The sequence below is a fragment of the Xyrauchen texanus genome, chromosome 5, assembly GCF_025860055.1.
Source record: "Xyrauchen texanus isolate HMW12.3.18 chromosome 5, RBS_HiC_50CHRs, whole genome shotgun sequence".
In the NCBI taxonomy this organism is placed as follows: domain Eukaryota; kingdom Metazoa; phylum Chordata; class Actinopteri; order Cypriniformes; family Catostomidae; genus Xyrauchen; species Xyrauchen texanus.
In genome coordinates this window covers 9392049-9417262 of record NC_068280.1, presented here as the reverse complement: position 1 = coordinate 9417262, position 25214 = coordinate 9392049, and the positions used below count along the sequence as shown (strand labels likewise).

Sequence of the window (25214 nt, the reverse complement as noted above, 5' to 3'; positions counted from 1 at the left end):
AAACATTCATAACTACTTGGAGAAACACCAGCAAGCTCAAGCCTGTTTGTGAGGTATGCAGGGCTGGACTGGGAAGAGACAGGGGGGTTCTCCTGATGGCCATTCCACCCATGATCGGCCCCAAAGTGTGTCGGTCCACCGGGAAAATGCCCGGTATGCCAGATTACAAGTCCAGCCCTGGAGGTATGTCATGTCCTGCCATGACAACTAGTGAACAGGACCAAAACGGACCATAACTGGATTATAACATGTTATTATAAATAACATAACAAACTTATTTATTTCCACTTTTATTGTTACTGTATTTTATTGTGTTTTTACATATGTTTCTTTAAGTGTATATGTGAGTAAAAATTGTATGTAGACCTGCTGTATGTATATTTAATTCTGTTATGTTTTGACAATGTATGCTTTTTGGCAACACTTTACAATAAGGCTCCATTAGTTAACATTACATAATAAACATGATATGCGTTCATATAATGTTCATTATATGAACAAATAATGAACACTATATATTAATTATTGTTCATTGTTAGTCCATCTTAACTAATGTCGTTCACTAATGTTAACAAATGTAGCCTTAAAGAAGTGTTACTGCTTCTTTTTTTGCCAATAAAGCTATTTGGATCTTGAGAGAGAGAGAGAGAGAGAGAGAGAGAGAGAGAGAGAGAGAGAGAGAGAGAGAGAGAGAGAGAGAGAGAGAGATCAGGTACCGCGTCAGACCTGCTGCGCGTTTAGATGCTGATGGCACAGCGTTTCATGCACCGCTGCAAATTTGGTTTCCACTGTAGCCTAAATTCAAATCGACAGGTAAGTTTCGTTTAATGTGTATTGTCATCGGATATTATTTTGATAGACAAGGCTGTGTGGTTCCCATCACCAAACTAGGTGTGTCTATGCAGAATGGCAAAAAGGATCCCTTAATTTAATATTTCATATTTTGGTTAGTTAAGGTTGGAGCTATTAATAAAAGGCTCAAAATTATGTTTTAAAGCCAGTCTGATAGGAATACCATCGCACATTTTTGCATAAACTGCCTCGAAATCTTTAGACTCTCCTCCAAATGTACAATTATATCGATTCTATTTAATGGACAAATATATTAGACGAATAACAATGTCTGTATGTGCATGGAGTGTATTACTAAAACAAATACTTAAAAATATATATAGCCTAGGCTATGTGAACGGTTTGCTTAATTAACGAATCACTGTTTAATCAAAATGTTCAGCTATGCAAAGCCTTGCGGGACATTGGCACGCGACGCACAGTGTTCTCTCGTTTTTAACGGAACACACCATGCTGTTCTCTCAATAAATAATGAACGAGGGAGACATTCGAAGGGTGTGTTTATCAAAGACGCGCTCATAGGGAACGCCCTAGGTTAAGTCTATACCCTGCGAGATCTCCTTAACTTTCATCTCCATTCTCACCGGTTTTATGAGCGATTATTGTTGCCTTAAGCCGCTTTTGTCTTATCGCCGTATTTGACGTGATTTCGCAGGGGTGGTGTGGAATTTAGACGCAGAAGAACGGTTGCAAATAACTATTCGGGATGCGCGCAGTATGAACTAAGCCTCTTTAGTTTGAATGTGAGTCGTGCCATTCTCTAAAATAACCTTGACTAATCTGATGTAATGACACCACCGATTAAGCCAAAAGATTTTCATGTGAATTTGCTCGTTGGGTCAGTATTAATCAGGATAGATCTGGAATAACATCTGTGTGCATGATAGATCTTAAAAATAAAATTAAAAAACAGGGCAAGGTTTGACTCTCTGCTGTTTTGCACACAGAGTTCCACGCATATATCACATTTAGTTTTAATTATTTAAAACAATGATCGTAGTGTAACTCTGTGAATACAAAATCCTCATAGGATATTAATTTGCCAAAGCTTTAATAGTATTATTAAATAGTATTTATTCTATAACTTTAGCTCTAAATTCTGAATGAAAGAGTAATAAATAATATTATCCAACAATATTGGAGTGTAATATTACAGTACTTCATAACAGACCTGAATTATTGCATGAATTGTTACATACTGATGACTATAAAGCATTACATTTGTGGGGGCCCTCCTATGGAGCTTAACTCAGCAGGATCATATTGCAAAGCCAATTAAATTCAAATCAGGAAAACCATGGGATGCACAATATATAATTTAAAAGTTTGAAAAGTATCCTGCATGCATTTTAAAGCCCTTTATAAAATGTTCCACTTGGTGGAGTGCAGGTAATAAGAATGTTTATAGGGTTTTTTAAGATTTTACTATGGGAGTCAAAGAAAACATAATTGAATCAGAAGTCAACATAAAGTCTGAGCCTGATTTGACCCATCTGACCCCAAAATTGTTCAAAGAAGCACTTGTTAGCACACACACACAATGTTTTTTTTTTGAAGGTCCTGCAGGAGTGCTTGAAATTGATATATAAAACATATAGGGTTCCCTATCGAGAGGTCTCTCCTATTGCGTAAGTAGCTCACGCTATGGGAAAACTCAGTTTCTCGAGAAATATTGAAGTCTTTATGTAAAACGCATTGCAGCTGCACAGCAGACAGCAATGAGCGAGGTAGCTCGGTCATTGGCTGTGCTGCAGCAACTTGCTCAAACCAATGACGGGGCGACTCTGAACGCAGCGACCAATGGCGCGTGCTTAGCGCTTCATGCGCTCAGAGCCCGCCAAGATGGGCGTGGCTTAGGGCTATATATTAGGCGCCCCGTCATGAGAGTTCTTTAGATTTAATCTCCTTCAGCAAAGACCTTCTCTTCGCTGGATCCTTCGGATTGTTGGAGTCTTTCGCCCGCCGTCGAAAAGCCTACAGCAGGACCGCTAAGAGGACGCCGGCGCCTTCAGCCACCTTCGAAGCCTTCTGCTACGCCATCCGGCGCGATCGCTATATCCTTTACTGCAAGCGCTCGCCTCTGCGACGCTTTTTGATTGAGTAAAAGAGTAATTTTTCAAGGCGTTGTTGCAAATGCCTTCAGCCTGCGCCTCGTGCAGAGGCCCTCTTCCTGACGGGGATCGTCACATCATTTGCACTCGCTGCCTGGGACCTGACCACGCAGAAGCTGCTCTCACTCGATGCGGATGCCCCGAATGTGACTCCCTGGGCCTCACCGAGCTGCGCGCTCGCTTTGCCGCCTTCGCCGCGAACGAGCCTGCTACCACCGTGCTGCCGTCCCCTCTGTTCGAGCCGCGCAAGAAAAAGCGCTGCTCACGGAGGCCGCCAGAGCACCACTACCCGAGAGCTCCCTGCTGCCAGTCCATTTCAACGCAGGCGGACCAGCACCCCTCCTACAGAGCGGTGGGTCTCGTCTCGTTCGGCGCGTCAGGGGACGACGGTGAAAAGGATGACAGCCTTTCCATTGACGCTGCATCCGACGACTGGCTGGGCTCGGCCCTTCGACCCCGCGCCGTCGACATTAGCGGACACGAGCACGGGCACCAGCATGGACTCAGAGATCGTCCGCATCCTGTCTAAAACGGTAAGAGAGTTCACTGAACGCTTCACTGAAGCTTGGAAGGATTCGCAGGCTATGCGTCACTTCCTGCCCAAGCGCTCCAGCTCGTCACAGAGCCGCCAGAGACCGCCTCAGCAGCAGCAGCAGCGAGCCAGGGCGGTGCCTCCCATCTCCAAAACGTGTAAAACATTACCCAGTCCCCTTACAGGCGGCTGGAAATGTCTGTACAGCAGTCAATGGGCCAGTCACAGAACTCACTCACCTGCAATCAAACGCCGTTTTAACGGCAACACACAGAAATCACATTTTCTGCCTGTGTCACTAAGGGGTCACGTGTCCACACTAAAGTGCGCATTCCCACATATCAATACTGTCCAAACAGTGCCGAATACTTCCCCAGCTCAGCTGGACGCTCCATAAATGTAGATCGTGTGCCTATTGTCACGTATGCACCACTACACACAAGCACTGTTCCCACAGTTATAAACACTTCCCCAGTAAAAGCGGGAAATACTACAAAAGTAGCGCGCGTGCTTGCTGCCATGCATGCACCCCTACACGCAAACACTGTATGCATAGCCAAAAAACCCCCGCCGCGAGCGGAAGACTTTATGAAAGTGGCGCGCGTGCCTACTACAGTATATGCACCCCCACCCATAAGCGCTGCCCATACAGTTTCAAACAGTTCTCTGTCTCATGCCGCAAACATCACAGATGTGATGCGCGAGCTAAGAGACTCCCGCTAAGAGCGGAAGCTTTATGAATGTGGCGCGTGCCTATTACAATGTATGCACCCCCACCCGAAAACTCTGTCCATACAGTTTCAAGCATTTCTCCGACTCATGCTGCAAGCATTTCGGCGCGCACCTGCGCCTCTGAGAGCTGTAAACTCAGTGTTAGCACAAGGCAATTTGCCGGTGGGGCCCATACGTCACTGCGACACGCCCCCAGACAGCATTCAGCCCATATCTGTGCGAGCAAAAGCCTGGGAAAAAATCCCCAACATAACGAAATGGGTTTTGAACATAATAAAACATGGTTACTCACTTCAATTCGCTCGCAGACCACCCCGCTTTTCAGTGGTGGTCGAGACGAAAGTGAGGAAAGATGTGTCACATGTTCTACGCACCGAGGTGCTCAAACTGATAGAGAAGGGCACTATAGAAACTGTTCCTCCCTCTATGAGCGAGGCGGGTTTTTACAGCCGCTATTTTCTCGTCCCGAAAAAGGACGGTGGCCTCCGCCCCATCCTAGATCTCAGACATCTGAACAAAGCTTTAATGATTCGCTTGTTCAGAATGTTAACAACCAAACATATCCTCGCGCAAGTTCGCCCGGGATTGGTTTCTATCAGTGGATTTGAAAGACGCTTACTTTCACATTCGATAGCGCTCATCACAGGCCTTTTCTGAGATTCGCTTCGAGGGACAGTCATACCAGTACACAGTACTACCATTCGGCCTATCATTGGCCCCCCGTACATTCACGAAATGTATGGACGCGGCAATTTCCCCCGAGACAGCGGGGAGTGCGAATACTGAATTACCTTGACGATTGGCTAATCATAGCACAATCAGAGGATCAGTTAACGACGCACAGATCTTGGATTATCAGCCATCTAGAATGCCTGGGTCTGAGAATCAATTTAGCAAAGAGCGTGCTATCTCTCAGCCAGAATATCTCTTTTCTGGGAATAGTGCTAGACTCAGTGCAGATGACAGCGCGCCTCTCATCAGAGCGCGCGCTCTCTACTCGACGCCTTGCAACATCGTTCAGAACGAGCGCCGACGCCCGTCAAACGATTTCAAAGAATGCTCGGTCTCATGGCCTCGGCATCAGCTAGGATTGTTGCACATGCGTCCTCTCCAGCGCTGGCTCAAGAGCCGTGTCCCCACTCATGCGTGGCGCTCGGGCCACTTTTTGATCAGAGCGAATCAAGGCTGTATAAAAGCCCTGACGCCCTGGAAAGCCGTCAACTGGTATCAAACCGGCGTGAGTCTGGGCGTGAATACGCGGAGAAAAATGATCACGACAGATGCCTCCAAAATAGGATGGGGGGGCCCTTTACGAGGACAGGCCTGTCTCCGGCTTTTGGTCAAACCCGGAAAAGCGCCTACATATAAACTGTCTGGAAATGAAAGCCTTGGCTCTCAGAGCCCTGCTTCCGTACCTGAAAAACGAACACGTCCTGGTCCGAACGGACAACATGACGGTAGTTTCGTATATAAATCGCCAGGGTGGACTCAGGTCGAGCTCCCTGCACTCTATGGCCAGGGAGCTCATCTTATGGTCACAGCACCACCTGCGCTCGCTGAGAGCAGTGCATGTGCCAGGCGCCCTGAACCAGGGCACAGACATGCTGTCCAGAGACAAGGTTCTCCCAGGAGAATGGTCTCTCCACCTCCTGACGGTTCAGTGGTTATGGCAAACCTTTGGCGAGGCAGAGGTCGACCTCTTCGCCTCCAGGGAAAATGCGCACTGCCCCCTTTTCTTCTCAAAGAGCACGGACGCTCACCCAAGTCTGGCCGAGCAGCCCCTTGTATGCTTTTCCCCGATCGCGATGCTACCTCAGGTCATCAGTCGGATCAGGGAAGTGAAATGTGCAGTGCTCCTGGTAGCCCCACTCTGGAAAAACCAGACGTGGTTTCCAGAACTGATGCAGATGATGCTATCTGCCCCATGGCCGATTCCGTTGAGGCTAGACCTCCTCAGACAGGCCAACGGGATGATTCTTCATCCCCGCCCGATCTGTGGGCCCTCCATGCATGGCCCCTCAACGGGTTCCCGAGAACCTCCCAGTGGAGTTTTGAGAACCATCACTGAGGCGCGACGCCTCTACGAGGCTTATATGCCCAAAAGTGGAAAGTGTTCAGTGACTGGTGTGATACCAAGAGCTTGAACCCCAAATCGTATGAGATACCAAGTGTACTCGCCTTTTTTGCAAGAGCTGCTGAAGGCGGGCCGCACACCCTCCACGCTCAAAGTCTATGTGGCTGCCATAGCGGCGTCACACAATCCTGATAAAGGACGCTCATTAGGAAAAACGACCTAATCATTCGTTTTCCTAAGAGGCTTAGGAGGATGAACCCTCCTCGCCCCCTCGGTGCCGATCTGGGACCTGGCTACGGTCCTGGACGCACTCAAGAGTGCCCCGTTCAAACCTCTCCGAACCGTGCACCTTAAACAGCTCTCGCTCAAAACTGCGCTCTTGCTGGCGCCGCCTCAGTCAAGAGAGTGGGCGACCTGCAGCGCTGTCATCAAGCTGCTTGCCTGGAATTTGGACCTAACGACTGCAGAGTTGTCCTTAGGCCAAAGCACGGGTATATTCCTAAAGTGCTCTCCACACCCTTCAGAGTACAGGTGATATCTCTGGCAGCACTATCGTCCCCAGCAGATGGAAGCGACGCTAATTTACTCTGCCCGGTCAGGGCACTCAGAGTATATTTGGAACATTCTGCCCTGTTCAGACAGACGGAACAATTGTTCGTATGCTTTGGCGGCCGCACTAAAGGTCTCGCAGTTTCAAAGCAAAGAATATCGCGCTGGATAGTGGATGCTATAGCACTAGCTTATGAAGCCAAGGGCCTTCAATGCCCCTTAGGCGTCAGAGCTCACTCTACGAGGAGCATGGCCTCCTCGTGGGTGTGGTCGAGTGGGATACCCATTGAAGATATTTGTGCGGTGGCAGGCTGGGCCTCACCTTCGACATTTATCAGGTTTTATAACCTACAGGTCCCCTCATTGCATTCCAACATTCTATCAGCCTGACTATAGAATGGACTGGAGTATGTATATGCTGAGCATTATCTTCTTCTTTATAGGTCCATCTCTGACTGACTTAAAGGATTTTTTATGCATATCAGTACATAAAAAACTCAGTACATAAGATATGTGCTTGTGTTTGTACTATGAGCACCCCACCATGGACCACCTTGGAAGGCGCTCTATACTATCCCATTATGAAGCTCGCCGTTGGCCGGCTCGTGGAACAATCACTTTGCTTTAAGGCTCAGGCATCTGCCTCTGGCTTTATAGAGCGAAGTCAGCACGCATGGTGTTCCCATAGCGTAAGCTACTTACGCAATAGGAGAGACCTCTCGATAGGGAACGACTCGGTTACTAACGTAACCTCGGTTCCCTGAGAGGAGGGAACGAGTATTGCGTAAGCTGCCGTGCTAGTGCTTGGTCAGTTCGCTTCAGTCGATTGAACCTAAAGAACTCTCATGACGGGGCACCTAATATATAGCCCTAAGCCACGGCCATCTTGGCGGGCTCTGAGCGCTGAAGCGCTGAGCACGCGCCATTGGTCGCGCGTTCAGAGTCGCCCCGTCATTGGTTCGAGCAAGTTGCTGCAGCACAGCCAATGACCGAGCTACCTCGCTCATTGCTGTCTGATGTGCAGCTGCAATGCATTTTACATAAAGACTTCAATATTTCTCAAGAAACTGAGTTTTCCCATAGCGTAAGCTACTTACGGAATACTCGTTCCCTCCTCTCAGGGAACCAAGGTTACGTTAGTAACTGAGTCATTTTCTTTAAAAACCCTACACATATTAAATATGTTTCAAAACATATTTATGAATGTGGTATTTTAAAGGAATAGTTCACCCAAAAATGAATATTCTCTCATCATTTACTCACATCCCAGATGTGTGACTTACTTTCTTCTGCTGAACACAAACAAAAGATTTTCAGAAGAATATCTTATCTCTGTAAGTCCATACAATGCAAGTGAATGGTGGCCAGAACTTTGAAGTAAATAAAGGCAGCATGAAAGTAATCCATATGACTCCGTGGTTAAATCCATATCTTCAGAAGCTATATGATAGGTGTGTGTGAATCAGATCAATATTTAAATCTTTTTATTTTTTTTTAAGTGGATTAATACACAATGTTGTATTTAAATGCTTTTACTTATCTTATTATGTTTTATTTTTAACTTTGGGTCAATTTCTGTTGTTTTGTAAATGTGCTCTATAAATAAAGGTTGACTTGACTTTCATGTCACTACTGAAGATATTGATTTAACCACTAAAACGTTGCTACCATTAACAATAGTTTTGATTAAATGCTTCAGGATAAAGTCATCACTGCTCTACCAGAGCCTGATGGTGTATATCTTGTTAAGGTGAAAAGGAACAATTGTTTTCTTTCTTTCTTTCTTTCTTTCTTTCTTTCTTTCTTTCTTTCTTTCTTTCTTTCTTTCTTTCTATCTATCTATCTATCTATCTATCTATCTATCTATCTATCTATCTATCTATCTATCTATCTATCTATCATCCCTCCCTCCCTCCCTCCCTCCCTCTGTCCGTCCGGTCCGTCTATCTGTTGATTTAACCACTGTAGTCTTATGGATTAATTTCATGCTGCCATTATGTGCTTTTTGCAGCATAAAAATGTTGGCACCCATTCACTTGCATTGTGTGGACCTACAGAGCTAAAATATTGTTTTAAAAATCTTTGTTTGTGTTCAGCAGAAGAAAGAATGACACACACATCTGGGGTGGCATGAGGTTGAGTAAATGAGACAATTTTCATTTTTGGGTGAACTATCCCTTTAAGGATTAGAAAAGGTAATGTTTCTTTAAATTATTAATGGAGGTTTTACCAAGAGAAAATGTTTAACTGTATGTATCTTTTTTGTATGGGGTAAGAGTTGGATGGTGGGTCCCTTGTTAGATGAAGAAATGCAAGTTCTAAAATCAGAGAGTGATCTAAAATGCTCAACTCTAGTATGGGAGATTATTTTATTATCTCTAATTTTTTAACTGCAGAATCCTGCTGGAAGCTGTTTTTGCATTTGCAATACATGTTTGATAACATTTTTAGTTGAAAATACCAGGAAAGTTTATAATTGGGAAATGTTTTCGAAGAGTTGCCTTTGTCAAATTTGCAACCAAAATGCTTTCTCTTTTGCCAGACCAGAAAATAAAAACATAAAGACAACAAACACAACTTTTCCCTCTTCTATATTGTCATGCTAGGCAAAATGTTCTAAGGCGACTGATTTGACACCAGGTTTTGAGATCCTCCTGTGCAGGATATAAGAGATACAAATTGATAATAAGATTCTCAGGCATTTCTATTGTGTTCCTCTACAGGGATCAGTCTCAGTGTCTGTTATTTAAAGATAATATCACATTGACGTCAGTTATCATCACTGTATATACCTGACCTTATGCCAACATGGCATCAGGAAGGAAAGGTCAGTGCCTCACCTGTGTTTAATAATGTTTATATAAAAATGTGTTTATGAATCTGCATCAAATTTTTTTATAGTTAGTGTACCTTTAAATAATATTATCTCATCTAAACATGCCTTTTGTATTTATAATTTTAAGTCAGCAACTTCTCATTGACTCATTCTTTAACACTTGCACTAAGTGTGTTTGTTCTAACAGCCCTCCCACACTGGAGGCACACTGCACATTTATCATCTCACTGTGTATCTTCTAGTCCAGTAACTTTCTCTGTGATCTTATCTGTCTTGCTTTCCCTTCACCAGGCTCCACTTCAAAAGGTGGAATAGTGCATTTCCCTGATGATGAGGAAGATGCTACCATTAACAATAGTTGTGATGAAATGCTTCAGGATAAAGTCATCACTGCTCTACCAGAGCCTGATGGTGCATATCTTGTTAAGGTGAAAGGGAACATTTGTTTTCTATCCTTCCATCCATCCATCCATCCATCCATATACAGGGTTGGGAGGGTTACCTTTGAAATGTATTCCAATACAGATTACAGAATACATGCTGTAAAATGTAATTTGTAACGTACTCCGTTAGATTACTCAAGGTCAGTAACGTATTTTAAATACTTTGGATTACTTCTTCAGCACTGGCTGATTTTTTCACTTGTTCTGTATATAAAAACCACATGTTAAAAATACATTCTCTGAAAAACCTAAATATCTTATACAGTGTTGTTTCTAAAACAAGATAAATCAAACAGATCTTGTTTTAAGGATTTTGTGTTATATTTTTACAGGAAAACAATACAAAAAATATAATCAAGAATACGACTTTTGCCCTAATATCAAAGTTCTCACTAGGAAAAAAGAAATTATGATTCAAAATGATAATTTTTTTTTACAGAAAATCTCCCATTTTCTCCCAAGTTCAAATGCCTAATTCCCACTACTTAGTAGGTCCTCGTGGTGGCATGGTTAATCACCTTAAACTGAGCTACCCAGGCCCACAAAGTGAATTTTCTTGATAAAAATATGATCGTGACTGGTAACGTGCATGTAAAATGGCTAGAAATCGCATTTTAGCTTAGCGTGAAGCTAACAATTTACTCAAGGTTTATTTCTATTCAGCTCCAAACCTACTTCAAACGTTCTTCTCGCTTGTATGAATGTAACACATCATAAGAAAGTGTTTTATTGCTGTTAAAATGCACTTTGGATTACATCATTTATATGTATAAATGTTTTCCATCTGAAAGATCTAAACATTAGTTTTTCGCAATCGCTTTGGTACATTTCTCGAATCATTCTTAACATTTGCAAACCAGTAAGTTGATTTCTCAAAACAATTAGTACAAACAGCACAATACAATGAATTACAATGGAGCCTGTAACTTGCTTAAAATCTTTAGTCCATTCCTCAAAAGTCAATCTTTATGTCAACGAACTTATCAGTGCCGTCAGAATGTCAAGTCCTTGTGTCATTGTTCACAAACAAGATGCTTAGTTGTTTCAAAATACTTAGTCATGTTGTCAATATAAAAATGTACTCTGTTGGTATTTTTTGATGTACACTATGGCTACATTTGATGACAGTGATTGAAAATGCACAAGGCTGCACTTTTTCTGTATGGCAACAGTACAAAGTCACACATTCCTTTATGTAAGATTAGGATTGCAAGAGATTGGACAGGATTCACATTTCTGCTTTTACTTTTGGTCTGTCAACATATTACAGTGTCATTGTGATACAAAAAGAAAAAACACAAAATTATTTAATAGCACAAAGGAAAAACATTCCATGTAAACGTAGAAAAGGTTACCATAGGAAACGCTTCTTAGAGAGTTCTGTACAATCAGAATGGTATGGGGTCCTGACGTTCCAGTCTGTCTGGCCAAAGATTCTCATCTACATCACAGTGGATATCTTCTCTTGCGATGCAGCAAGGATAGAATCATTTTGCGTGTCTTATCCAGCCTCTGCAGCCGTTGGCTGTGATGTCCTCACACGCTGCATCCATGGCCGCCAGCAGGGCCATTTGAGTATGTGGCTGGCGATTGTAGACCTTCCACCTCCATGCTGAAAAACTCCTCAATTGGGTTAAGGAATGGGGAATAGGGTGGGAGGAATTCCACAATCATCAGTGGTGGGTCACAAACCATTGCCTGATGGTGTTTGAGCGATGGAAACTCACATTATCCCAAAGTACCACATACTTTGGTAACTCATCATGAACCTGACCTCTCTCATCATTAGGTATGAGATCCCTGTATAGGGTTTCTAAGAAGGTGAGGAGACACTGTGTGTTGTATGGCCCTATAAGGGGGATGTGCGTTACCTCACCATTCTCTGACAAAGCAGCATACATAGTGATGTTTCATCCCCTTTGGCCTGGCACAACCAAAGTAGCTCTGTGTCCATGACATTTCTACCACGCCTTCTGATTTTGGTCAGGTTGAAGTCAGCTTCATCCAGGTATATGAAGTTGTGAGGTGGTTCACTTGATTCCAGTTCCATTATACGCTATATCCCAGAAGATGCTAAATTATGTAAATAAATGTAAATATTTCACAGATCACCATCATTGTTATCACGTTTGCTCTAGTAAGACCCACTTGCTTTCCAGCTGTTGTTTCAACACAGCTGCATAATCACACAAAATCTGATCACAAACCACTGTTTTTAATGAACATAAAGTGCCATCGCTGTGACTGAGATGAGGTCAAATATAATCAAATTATTATGTTATACCGCCATGAGGTCAAATATGAGGTCAAATATGAGGTCAAATATGATCTAACAAAGATCTTATACCACCATGTAAGATGAGATCTCGCAGGATGTGCCGGACCCCGTCTCCACCACTGCAGCGAAAATACTACTGTTTGTTAAAAAGTATTTGCAAATAAAAATTATGTAAAAATAAATAAAAATAAATACAAGAAAAAAGTATTTATTATTAAGTAATTATAAAGTGTTATGAATAATGTAAGCAGTAAAGACACATTTTCATTAATTATAGGAACATTTCACAGGCTTTAGAAGTGTGTTAAATGTGTGAGGATGTGTGTTCGTCATCCTGTTACATGTCCGACATAATCATACTGTACAAGGCCCTTTGAACCATGTTAAAATGGGTTTTGCCAATAGTTTAGAAAGAACCAACATATATTTTTCACTGTAAACCATAGTTATTTATTTATAATAACTTTAAGTAACAATATCAACATTATTACATTATATAATGCTTAATAGATTATTAAAACTGCAGCACTTCCCATATCCTCCATTGAAATCTGTTGCTCAGAAGAACCATGAAGGTGCAGCTGCCTGATGTGTGACATCATGGTTATTTTATTCATGCATTTGCTTTGTACAGTTAGAGTGCAAAGTATGTTCCTCCAATTATTTTTTTCTGAAGTATTTGTTATTTTTGAAGATCTTTAAAGGCAGATACTGATTTTAGATCAGCAGCCCTATTATAAGATGCATGCTGAAAATTCTGACTGCTGATCTGTGTTTATAGGTGGGATTTTTAAGGAGCCATCACAAATATGAAATTGGCTTCTCTTTGCCACATGTCCCCACGCTGGGCAAAGATGTCTCCCTTTCCCCGGCACTCCGGACTACAGCAAGACCACGTCTACGTGCAACACGCATCACACCACGCCCTGAGGGTATGCATTTTTGTGGTGGTCTAAGACCAACATTTACATCACAAACCCTAATCCTCTATGACAAAGGTTTTCATCTGTCTCTCTTTCCAAAACCTGCTTACCTCTTATTGTATGTTAATGTTTTCATGGAAACCCTATTGAGAAGTATTCTGAGTTAATGTGATGCTTAAAAAGCATCAACCAAAGCTACTAACAGGAAGATAATTACATGGACAGTCCAACTGGAACATCCTGAGTTTGCCCAGGGTGAGAGAATATAGCATTGAATAACATTCAACTTCATCTCGCTTGGCATTGATCCAGCAACCTTTTTCATAGCAGTACAGATCCTTAACCATTAAGCTTCCTCAATCCTGACTTCGGTTTCATAAAAAGGAGAACCTTGATATAAAACACTGATATAAAAATAGATAATTGTAGCCAAAACTAAGCAGTAACATACTGTAATTATTTTGAAAAAGATACTTAAAGCACAAGAGCTATCAGTTAATGTGGATTTAAGATTGTTTGTACCCCAACTGGTAAATGCCAGTCAAATGCTAGATGTCAGGCTACAATCAATAGTCACACTCCTATTTCAATCTGTCATCCATCCCTCCATTAGCTGAAACTCACTTAGCATGTTTATATTAGTATCATTTTGCCACTGTTGAATCTCAAGGGGAATCTTCATAGGTTAGCTGTATCCAGGCTTACAGTTTATGTTGTAAGAAGAGATGCAAGCACTCTGGAATAATTGGAATAATCAGTAAGATTTATATAGAAGACAAATACTGTATCAAATGTTACAAAATTATATAACATTGCTGAATTAAGCTATACATCTTTACATATATAAGTCGCAGTTCTTATGAATATACATGTTGTGAAACAGTGTGTTAAACTAATGACGCAGTTAAAATAAGATTGCGCTGGTCATATTGCCATCGTTAAAGCACGTATTTGATAAACAACATAATCCCTGCTTATTGACAAACATTCAGGAACTTTAAGAACACACAAATAAAAATAGGTAAAAATGGATTTCTAAAATATGACATCAACATTAGTTTCAATAAGTTTACATGTTATCACACTAAATGTGACTGCAATAGTTGAGTCACACAACTAGTAGCAAGGACGTAATGATAACAACAATAACATGCACTTCAAAGCGAAATAATCATAATGATTCAAGCATTTAACATTAGGTACTTCCCAATGAGCTGGCTCCAGAAGTGATCAGCTATTACCTGGCTGTGTCTGTATTACAGTCAGCTATTACCTCGCTTACATCCTAGTAGATCACTTGGTCCATACACGGCTTGTGGAAGGGAGGCATCCTGCTGCCTCATTAGCAGCAAGTTGGGTGTGATTGGATCAGGATCTGAGATGTCTGACGACACATATCCCAGAGGATTTGAGTTCATAATGCTCTCAAATTCAATCATTACATTCCTTAGTACCTCCTCAGGAAGTATCAGGTCCTTTAAGACTACCTGTAGGGAAGCCTTTATGGATTTTATTTCTCTCTCCCATGCTCATCTGAAGTGGGGAGGATGCGGTGGGTTAAATTTGAAATCAATGTTCTGCTTGGCTAGCTGTTTTTGTAGCTCATGTTTCAGAGAAGCAAAGGCTTCCTGTAATTCCATTTCTCCTCCACAAAAGTTTGTGCCTTGATCACAGAGGAGTTTATATGGCATGCCTCGTCTTGCTACAGATCTTCTGAGTGCCAGCAAAAAGGAATCTGTGTCCATACTACAGAGAATCTGTGTCCATACAAGTGCACACATCTTGTCGTTAAGCATTTTAATATAATGCCCCAACTTTTCTCATGTCGTCTTCTCATTTTTATTTGGTAAGGCCCGAAACAGTCAACTCCAGTGGACCAGAAGTGGGTTTAAAAATACATAACCGTACAGAGGGCAGATCAGCCATTTTAGGCACAGCTGGTTTCTGATGCCATATGATACACTCTGTCCACTTCTTTGATGTTTATTGACAGCTTTTCTACCCCGTAGGATCCAATAAGTCCACCTCAGTTTAGGGAAAACTCTATCTGGGCCAGCGTGGAGAAGCAGATGGTCAAAGTCTTTGATCAGTAACTTTGTGATTGGGTTCAAGTACTATTGGGTGGATTTCATCCTCCTGTAGTATTTCAGCTTTACAAAGTCAGCCTCCAATGCACATCACACCCAGGGATTCGTCATAAACTGGAGAGAGGGTTTTCATGTGGCTACTGGTGGGTACTGGTTTCTGCATCTGAAGTGCTTTGAGTTCTTCAGCAAAGCTCTCTGTTTCTCTTCTGCTCCATGTTCCTCCAAATGAAACGAAGGAGTGGTCGATCCTCAGGGAGAAGCCTCACCTGATGGATCATGGCATTAATGTCCCCAATGATTGCTACTGCAAGCTCTCTAAATCATAGGAGTATACCAAGCAGGGATGGACCTAGGGTAGATGCAGGTAGTAGATTCTTGTCATTGTCAATCAGCAGTAAGAACAGTTAAAGACCACACTGGCCTTGCTGTTGTGATATATGTGATGGGGTATATACCAGGACTCAGGGCATTTGTTAGCTTCGTGAGGGAAGCTTGGGAGGCATACAGCATTCTTTTGATGGATAAGAGGTGTAGCATTATGGCTCACTCCGTCCACTAGAACACGTGCTATTTTCTCTTCAATCATTTCAATTGCAGATTGGTCTTGCTTGGAATGAGTTAAATCCCTGATATTCTGGAATGGTAATGTGTCAATCTGCCAAAGCTTTTCGATGTGTTGATGTAAGGCATTAGCAGGGGAAAGAAATGCTGTATGCAGGCAGGAGCTTTCAATTACCGGGTGATTCAGAAAGGTTGAAATGTCCCTCCCAGCAGAGTTTGAGTAGCTATAGGAGTACTTGGAGGACCTAGGTTGACAAGACTGATGGGAGTTATCAAATGTGGATGATCAGATCTGATGAGCACCATAGGCTGCACGTTGCTGAATGTCTTTAATGAAATTCCCTTCAAATGCTGTTACTTCTCCTGCAGGACATCCGCAAGACATGACTGTCAAGCCAGGTTCAATTAACTAGCTGTGAAGGCATGTAGGATCTATAACTTAACTCTTCGGTTAGCAATGGTCAACACTTCCAGGGATACAGCGATCCCCTGTGGCTGAACAATATCCTGTCTGTTTGTTCTCAGGGTTAATGTATCATCAGTACCTTTCAGTCCGAGATGTTTCACAACTGCGTCCAATATGACTGTCCGCTCTGAGCCGTCATCTAATACAGTGAATGTATTAAGGATTATCCTTGCATTGCAAAGCTGAATAGGGACTACTTTTATCATGACACTTCCTGAATGACTACCTTTATCCAGGTGGACTGTGCTGAGAGTGAGAGCACTGGGAGTGTTGGTTGTTGTAATTTCATGTAAAAATTCTAGATGTTGTCCAGCGCAGCTGGTGAAGGGTTTCTTTAGAGTACACTTGTCGGCTTGTGCCCGCGACCACACCACCAGCACCTCTCTTTCTCTTTTATCCAGTTAACTCAGCACAAGCACTAAGATAGTGATCTTGATTATTACAGTGAGGGCAGAATGGCTTGAATCGTTCTCTTCTCTTGGAGATAGCAGAGACGGTAGCACAAGGAGAAGCAATACTGGGTTTATTTCATCCTTGGTCTCATGCTTATTGCCAAGAAGAATGGTGGTAGTCCGAAACTTCTGCTGTCTTGGCTGTCTTGACTCTCAGCGTGTGGGTTCCACGTGAGCTGCCTCTCCACGTGGCGAGAGATCTGCATTGCCTGAGATTTCTTCTCGAGTCACCGAGTGAAATCAGGGAGAGTTTAGGTTTGAGTAGTACCACTCATGAGAATTCACTGGGCCAGACAATATTCAATAAAGGAGTCTCGGTAAGTGACAGTGACAAGAACCGCATTGAAGTTCAGCGCTAGCAGGACCATCCAGTGTGCTCAGCATACCCGCTAAAGTGTTAATGGCAGCAGTGAAGTCTTCAAAGGCTTGGGTGTCACCTGGTTTTACTGTGGAAGTATTAAGGATTTTCTTAAGTTCACTTTGGACAAGCTGCCTGGGTTGTCCATACCATTGTTGTATGGCATTGGGCTGTTATCGAACTCCTTCGCTACCTGGTAGACAGTGGGCAATTTCAAATGATCAAAGAGAACTTTGTACGTGTAATCCTCGGTTAAATGTGGATGAGGCCCAAGTATGCTGTCTAGGCCCTTCTTGAGTAGGAGGAAGTTGCTCTCCTTTCCTGAAGAGAAAGGTAACAGCTTTGGTTTCGGTATGCCATAGGAAGCAGTGATATCCATCTCCATAAGACTTGGCATTGCAGGCTGATTTGGGTAGGTAGTCAATGTAGAGGCTTGCATGGGAGGTGGATAGCCAAGGACTTGAGCTCGTACAAACTGTGGCACAAAATAAGAAGAACGAGGCGGATTACCTTGTGTGAATGATCGCTGGGGTGGAGAGTGGTATGTTGTTTGGGTTGTTGGTGGATTCGGAGAGAATGGCACCATTGCTGGTTGCTGCGCTGGAAAGGGGTGCGCTTGAGTTACTGTCGGCAGCCACAAGAAGGACGGCTTTGCTGGTAACTGTGGTTGAAGTTTCACTTGTGAAAATATCTGAGGGATTGAACATGACCTGGGAATTAGCTTGGGTTGCACAGCTGGTTGAAGCCCTGGCACAAATGCAGGACGAGCAAGCGGTACTGACGGTAGAGAACCTAGAGTCGAGCCTCTAAGGACTGAGCAAACTGTGGAGCAGGCAAAATCAACTCATTGCGTTGATGGCTCATTGCATTGTATAGCCTCATCAGGGTTTATGCGATGTATGACTGAAATGGGGGAATGAGTCAGTTCACTTTCCAAGTGATGATCAGGATTGAAAGGTAATTAGAGGGACTATCATAATGCAGAGAAGGTCTCTTTTCTTATAAAACATGTCTCACACTGTCCATTTCTACCTGTAAGTCTCTCATTTCACCGACCAGTCTTTTAAACCGCATCTTTAGATGTTGCCATCCTGACTCATTGTCTCTGCTGACAGTTATGGCCTGGGCCGAGGTTGTACGCATCACCTGATGAGGGTGGAAGATCTCTGTTCTTGCTTCATTAGATACCATCAGCACAGGAGGGATGTTTTGATATGGTGGATAGCTTTACACAAAGTCCTTCAGATAGGCTGGTGCCCTCAGGGTGTGGGCTGGCTGAGGACTAATTGGTGGCTGACCATCATAATAGTCTCTGTATGTTGCCATGGCGTAGTCAGTGAATCTGGCTCAAAGGACCATTTGTGACTAATATCGTGTATGTTACACTGGCTTCTGACTTACAGCCATGCTCTTGCATTAAAAAGAGGTGCAATAGTCCAGATGTCCAAAGAACAAACTTTAATCCGGTTGATAGAAGTACAAATGCATGGGTGTTTGTGGTTTCCTACAAATATAGAAATGTAAAAATACTATATGTTACAACATTATATAACATTGCTGAATTAAGATATATACATCTTTACATATATAAGTCACAGTTCTTATGAATATACTATTTGTGAAACAGTGTGTTAAAACTAATGACGAAGTTACAATAAGATTGCGCTGGTCAAATTGCGTCGTTAAAGCACGTATTAGAAAAACACTATCCCTGATTATTGACAAACATTCAGGTACTTTAAGAACACACAAATCATACATCTAGTAGTAAGGACGTAACAATAACAACAACAATAACATGCACTTCTAAGCTACATAATCATAATGATTCAAGCATTTAACATTTAGATATTACTTGTCACTAACGCACACAATACTGCCCAAATTATAACAATAACAAAGAACAGTCTTCACTCCATCCCAAACGTGTACTGTACAATCTAGTCTAATATAACAAGAACACAGATAGAATACACTGCATCAGTTATATGCAGTTCCATACTGCCACTTGCTGGCGCAGTTCTGTAACTTAGAGAACTTTGTACAATTCTCACAAATCTTTTAACCTGGTATGTGGTGATTTTTGCCTTCACCTTTTTTTTTCTTTTGTATGTCCCTGTTGCATTTTGTTTTTTCCTTTCTTTGTCCCCCTATCTGTCTGCACCCCATTTTCCCCACCCTTTTTCCAAATGGTTTTCCGTACCCTTTTAAGGGGGAGTGAGGGTGGTTTGTGAGTACAGCGCTCAGCAGGAGGGAGTGGTACAGGAGGAACTCGCTCTGGTCAACAGGAGCAGAAGGGACAGCAGTGTCAAAGTTAGATTACAGGCCAGAGTCATGGGTAAGATACTCTCTCTCTCTCTCACACACACCCACACACACACACACACACACACACACACGCACGCACGCACACACCAACTGCTGACAGATATCCAGTCATTTATAACAAAATGCTCATGTTAAAGGTGAAGTGTGTAATTTCCGTGCCACTAGTGTCACCAAACGATGTTGCAAATCTAATGATTGTTGTCAAACAGATTTAACATTTCACATATAATTTAACATTTTAAAACAAGAATCTAAGCCACAACTTTACATTTTCTGGTCTGCTTAAGAAACAATATGAGAATTGGTGATGGTGAAAAACACTGTAAATTAGTCAAATCTGATCCTAGTTAGTTAGTTAGTCAGTCAAAGATATGTATCAAAGGATAAATATAATATAATATTATAGTTAACTTTGTAATAAGAAGTTCCCGGTTATGATGTTTATTCAACAACAAAATAAAACAAACCAGGCCATATAAGCTGTGAAACTACTGGAACAGAATAATGCTGTTTAATTATACAAGGGACCTTTTAAATGTTTCAAATGTTTATTGTTAAATAATGTGCAGAATTTGTACTATTTGCAAGTACTGATTTTACATTGATATGTAGAACCAGTGCAAAAATGGTACTGTCTCTTTAAGGCTACCAGCTGTTCGTCATTTGGTTTTGTGAAAAACAATATTTTCTATTATTTAAAAAAAAAAAAAATTTAACAACTGACTGTGAAGAATCGAAAGTATATTAACAGAGACATAATCAATGACAACTTTATTTTATGGATCTCATCTTTGAACACCCATTAATCTGAGCAAGACAAACCGATCTCTCAACACATAGTGAAAGGATTTCGGTGCTGAACTTATTAAAGGGGTCATATAATGGTACATGCACTTTTTCAAGTTGATTGTACTGAAATGTGTGTTGGCTGTGCCTGTACACAACCATCCTATTATGATAAAAATCCATCCAGTGTTTTTGTTTTAATCTCCTTATATATTTTCCCCTGCCTCAAATCGAGCCGTTCGACCGTGTGACGTCACACGGTCAGACGCCCCTCCCAGGATTGTTGATTGACAGCAGTGTTTCAACACAGACCCGCCCTCGCTCGTGAGCGAGCTGTCAATCATAGTCCGTCATCATTGTTGATACACTGGAGCAGAATGGCGCCTAAGCGATTATGGTGTTCTGTTCTTCGGTGTAATAACGAACACAGCAGTCATTTTGATGTTCCTAAATCTGAATCGCTGAAGACGCAGTGGCTGAGTTTTGTTTACGATGGGAATATTCCCCACGAGCAACGTCAATGCGTTCATGTTTGCGCGAATCATTTTTCACCAGACTGCTTTATAAACGAGGGTCAGTATAAAGCTGGTTTTGCTAAGAAGCTGCTGCTGAAAAAAGATTCGGTACCAACTATTTATATTCCCTCTGCACCTCCAGAAGAAGTAAGTGTAACGTTTTATTAACCTTTATATTAATCTTTGCAAATCGCTTGCACGCTTCACAATGAATGTGGCTAATGTTTACACTCAGGGTACATTACGGCATGTTTTCCATAACGTTACGACGTTCTCAATATAATTCATAATCCCACGTTTATAATGAACAACGCGTTATGGTTATTGTGTTATTAAAAACTGTGTACGGAGGGGCGGGGTGACCAAAGCTCATTATCATTTAAAGTCATATGCTCTGAAACGGCGTGCTGAAAACAGAGCCGTTTTTGAGCAGGTAAAATTAGTGTTTTCTTAAAATACTAATGAGTATTTTTTATAAAAGTATATTACAAAGTTTTCATTTAGACTCTAAAGATTCATATTAACTTGTACAAAATGGCATTATATGACCCCTTTAAAACAAAAATCTTGGGATTTTAAGAATAGATATTGAGATTTTTCAAATGAAGATCACAATTAATCAGGAAATCTATAATCCCTATTATTTTTATTTTAAGTCATATAGGTTAAACAAAGCAAAATCAAATTATTTTCGCATACCCCCTGGAACCTGCTTACGTACCCCCTGGGGTATGCCTTGGCCCAGTTGGGAATCACTGAACTACATATAGAAACTCAAAGGTCTTTATGTAGAGTTCTGCCAAATTAAACGCCCAAGGGTTTTAAAGTAAGAAATTACGACTGCAATATATTACTATTGTATAGTAAAATTCTAATATTTATTGTTGATAATAATATAAATAATAATAATAATTAATATTATTAATATTGCAGTAATGTTTAGTAAAATATCAAAGTTGACTGGGTTCTAAAAAAAATATTGTGTGAATAACAAGACGGCAGGAGGGTGAAGAGGTTGTGTGAGGGGTGTGTGGGGTCATCCACAATGCTGGTTGCAGTGTTTTTTGTAAATGTCTTTGATGGAGGGAAGATGGAGTTCTCTTTGCACATGATGAAATGTGCAAAGAGAACTGACTTCTTTTGCACTGAATATTTTTACTGGAATTAGTGATTATTTTGCTGCTACATTATTCACTACACTAGTTACATTTTCATAATTAAGTATAAGATGTGTAATGTTCTCTAGCATCAGGCAGAGGGCGCTAATGTATTGTTAAGTGTATATTGTTAAGGTTGTGTCTTAGTTGTTGGAGTCTCCCTTAATTGTTCCCAGGTGTGTCTTGTTAACCTAGTTAGTGCTTGTGTATTTATAGCCTTCTTGTACTTTGTCTAACATTGTTTGGTGTTCTAGGTTCAGTTTGGTGAGCCCTTTAGCTTTGTTTCGTTTAATTTGTATTTCACTTTTTTGTTGTACTTTATCTTGTTTATAATAAAGAGATTCTTATCACAGAATTATGAAAAAGTTTGAAACATGGATGCCCTGCTTAATCAACCAGAGCTGGTATTCCACACTCTGGGTTTGAACAGGCTTATGGTATATGGTAATGCTTTTTTTAACCTCAGTGGTTTTCAAAGCACTTTACACTGTGACTCATTCACCCATTTACACACATACTCAAACACCAATGCCATGCAAGGCGCTAGCCATTGGGAGCAACTTGGGGTTCAGTGTCTTGCCCAAGGACACTTCAGCATGTGGAGTCACGTGGGCCAGGAATCGAACTGCCAACCCTGCGATAAGTGGCCAACCCGCTCTACCACCTGAGCCACAGCCGCCCTGGCTATCAAAGAACTGGTGCCTTTGGAATGTGACACAGTGTTGTTGGTAGAGTTTGTTGGCCAGACTCTGTTTGCAGGTCATCTTTTGACCAGCATTCTCTCTTCGGAGGTGGCAACCAGCACTCTCTCGCCGCAGGCAGTGGGCTCTAGGAAGAAGAAGAGGAGAAAAGTATCAGCTCCTTTCACTATGGTCCCAGTGTCTTCTCCATTCACCACGGTCGCCGTCACAGAGGTTTACGCTTCCTGCTCCGGTGGTCCCAGAGGTCCCCATAATGGAGGCCCCTCCGCTCCCTGCTACAGTGGTCCCAGAGGTCCCCGCGGTGGAGGCCCCTATGCTCCCTGCTCCGGTGGTCCTAGAGGTCCCTTCTGTGGAGGCCCCTCTGCTCCCTGCTCCGGTACGCCTGGAGGTCCCAGCTACGGCGTCTCCTCTGCTCCTTGGTTTTAGCCACAGTGGTCCCAGCTTCTGTGGTCATGGTGGTCCCAGCTTCGGTGGTCCTAGATACAGTGGTTCAAGAGGTTCCTGGTTCGCTGCCTCGCCGTTGCCAAGGTCTCCTTGCCGACTGCTGACTCCAACCAGGTCCCTGCCCGTGGTTTCCTTGCCCACCACCAGCACCCCCATGGGTGCTGACTCTTTTTCTTGCCCCTACTTGTTCAATTATGTTTTTTGTTGTTGTCTGGTTTTGTTGGCATTTTTGGGCATCTGGTGTCACCCTTTTAAAGAGGGGGGTTATGTAACATATGTAATGTTTTCTAGCATCCAGCAGAGGGAACTAGGTGCATCTGTTTAAATTTGTGTCTTGGTGTCTGCCTTAACTGATCCCAAGTCTGTCTTGATTATGTATTTACATTTACATTTATGCATTTGGAAGACTCTTTTAAACATTTTAGATAATAAAAAAAAACACAAATGCTCAGAATAATTAAAGAACTTCAAGTGAGGAGTCATTTTGAAATTGGATATCACCGTCACTTTGAATGTGGCATTAAATAACTTGACAAACTACCCCTTGTTTTTCACAGAGCGCCACCATGGGACACCAATGTTACTTGATGGAGTGCGATGTATTGGAGAAGAAAAACATGTCACCTCCAAAAATAATGAAACAAAGAAGATGTGACTAAAGCATGTAAATTATGAGAATGAACAGAAATGATAGCACATGAATGTGCATCAGAAATATGAACAAACCACCTCACCCCCAGTCCTGGAGGATCTCCAGATCAACTGATGGGTTTCTGCACTAGCATACATATGGAGACTACATCCTACTGATGACAGGTCTACTAATGGCATCACATATTCAACCTAACCGTTAACAGAATTGTGAAGGTTATGGGTCTATGGGAATTGGAAGAGCAATAGCAATGTATCCGGCTAAGGATAGCAGGAATGTTATAAGTTTAGATTTGTTCAGCTATGTGCTGTTCTGTAGCTTGTGTATATATAGCCTATTCCTTGGTACTGATAGTATACTCTGCTCTTACACAGATAGCCTGGAACAGATTATATTTAACCCTTATATGACAGACAATAGAGAAACCTTAAGTAAATTAATGAAAAAGTACACCCTACCCCTCTTACCCATCCCCCTTACAGTACCACAGTATTTAGTGATTTAATCATCAAAGCTCTCTGTGATTAAAAAAACCAAACCAAACACACACACACACACACACACAAAACAGGCTAAATATAATACTTTTTAAGATTGTCTTGATATTAGATCAGAAAATCAGAAGAAGTTTACAAAAGGTTTTGTTTGTATATTCTGCACCACTAGCATCACCAAATGGTATAGCACTGGCTCTTTTGGTTACTATTTTGAATTTAGTGTGCTTTAATAGCTTTTTTTACAAGTCCTACTTGCACCCCACCATAGTGTTGTATAGAAAATGTATGCATGTATTTGGATTTTATTGGATGTGTGTTGCTATTAAAAAGGAAGAAATCAACAATCACAAGCATTTTCTATGCTTCTAACAGAAGGGGACTCACAGTAAGCTCAGGATATTTACATCCCACATAGCCAGTATGGTCAATTTTTGTACAAAAAGTAAAGTGCTATGAAATCAAATGCAATCATATACAATAAAATAATGTCTTCCTATTGCTGAACTGCTTTGAAGCCATCAAAATCAATCAATCCCTTCCAATTACTATAATATCTTTATCTAGACATCACATGCTTAAAATTGGTTAAAAAATAAATAAATAAAAATAAACAATAATAACCTAATAAATGGCTACATAACATTGTGGTACATGCTGAGTGCACAAATAATTAGCTAGCTAGTAGCCCCTGTTGTTTTTGTTCTGACAGATGTTTCTTCTGGCTGGCAAGCTGTAGAACTTAATGGTGATTGTTTTTTAATTTTATTTATTTATTTTTGATTTGGCACATTGATAGGGGAGAGTCTGAATATCCAAAAAATTATATTTATAACTTCTGATTTGGCCTAAAATCATGAGCCTGGTCCCTTTAAACTTCTTG

At 41.7% G+C, this 25214-nt stretch overlaps 1 protein-coding gene across 2 annotated transcripts; it reads left to right on the top strand.

The window, feature by feature from the left end:
* Nucleotides 1-713: 713 nt before the first annotated feature.
* Nucleotides 714-24812, top strand: LOC127644286 (UPF0687 protein C20orf27 homolog). Of its 2 annotated transcripts, XM_052127404.1 has the most exons (6): nucleotides 714-813; nucleotides 9574-9677; nucleotides 9978-10114; nucleotides 13189-13339; nucleotides 19467-19592; nucleotides 23743-24812. In XM_052127404.1, the coding sequence occupies exons 2-6, from the start codon at nucleotides 9659-9661 to the stop codon at nucleotides 23838-23840; spliced, it is 531 nt and encodes a 176-aa protein (XP_051983364.1). In that variant the 5' UTR covers nucleotides 714-813; nucleotides 9574-9658; the 3' UTR covers nucleotides 23841-24812. The 2 variants fall into 2 exon arrangements, with proteins under 2 accessions (XP_051983364.1, XP_051983365.1); XM_052127405.1 differs by lacking the exon at nucleotides 9574-9677 and having other exon boundaries at nucleotides 717-813.
* The last annotated feature ends 402 nt before the right edge of the window (nucleotides 24813-25214 follow it).

Excerpts from the sequence above, each read along its gene's own strand:
- LOC127644286 (XM_052127404.1), top strand. Across the intron at positions 10,115-13,188 it reads ATGGTGCATATCTTGTTAAG|GTGGGATTTTTAAGGAGCCA; the intron begins GTGAAAGGGAAC and ends CTGTGTTTATAG. Across the intron at positions 19,593-23,742 it reads ATTACAGGCCAGAGTCATGG|AGCGCCACCATGGGACACCA; the intron begins GTAAGATACTCT and ends TGTTTTTCACAG.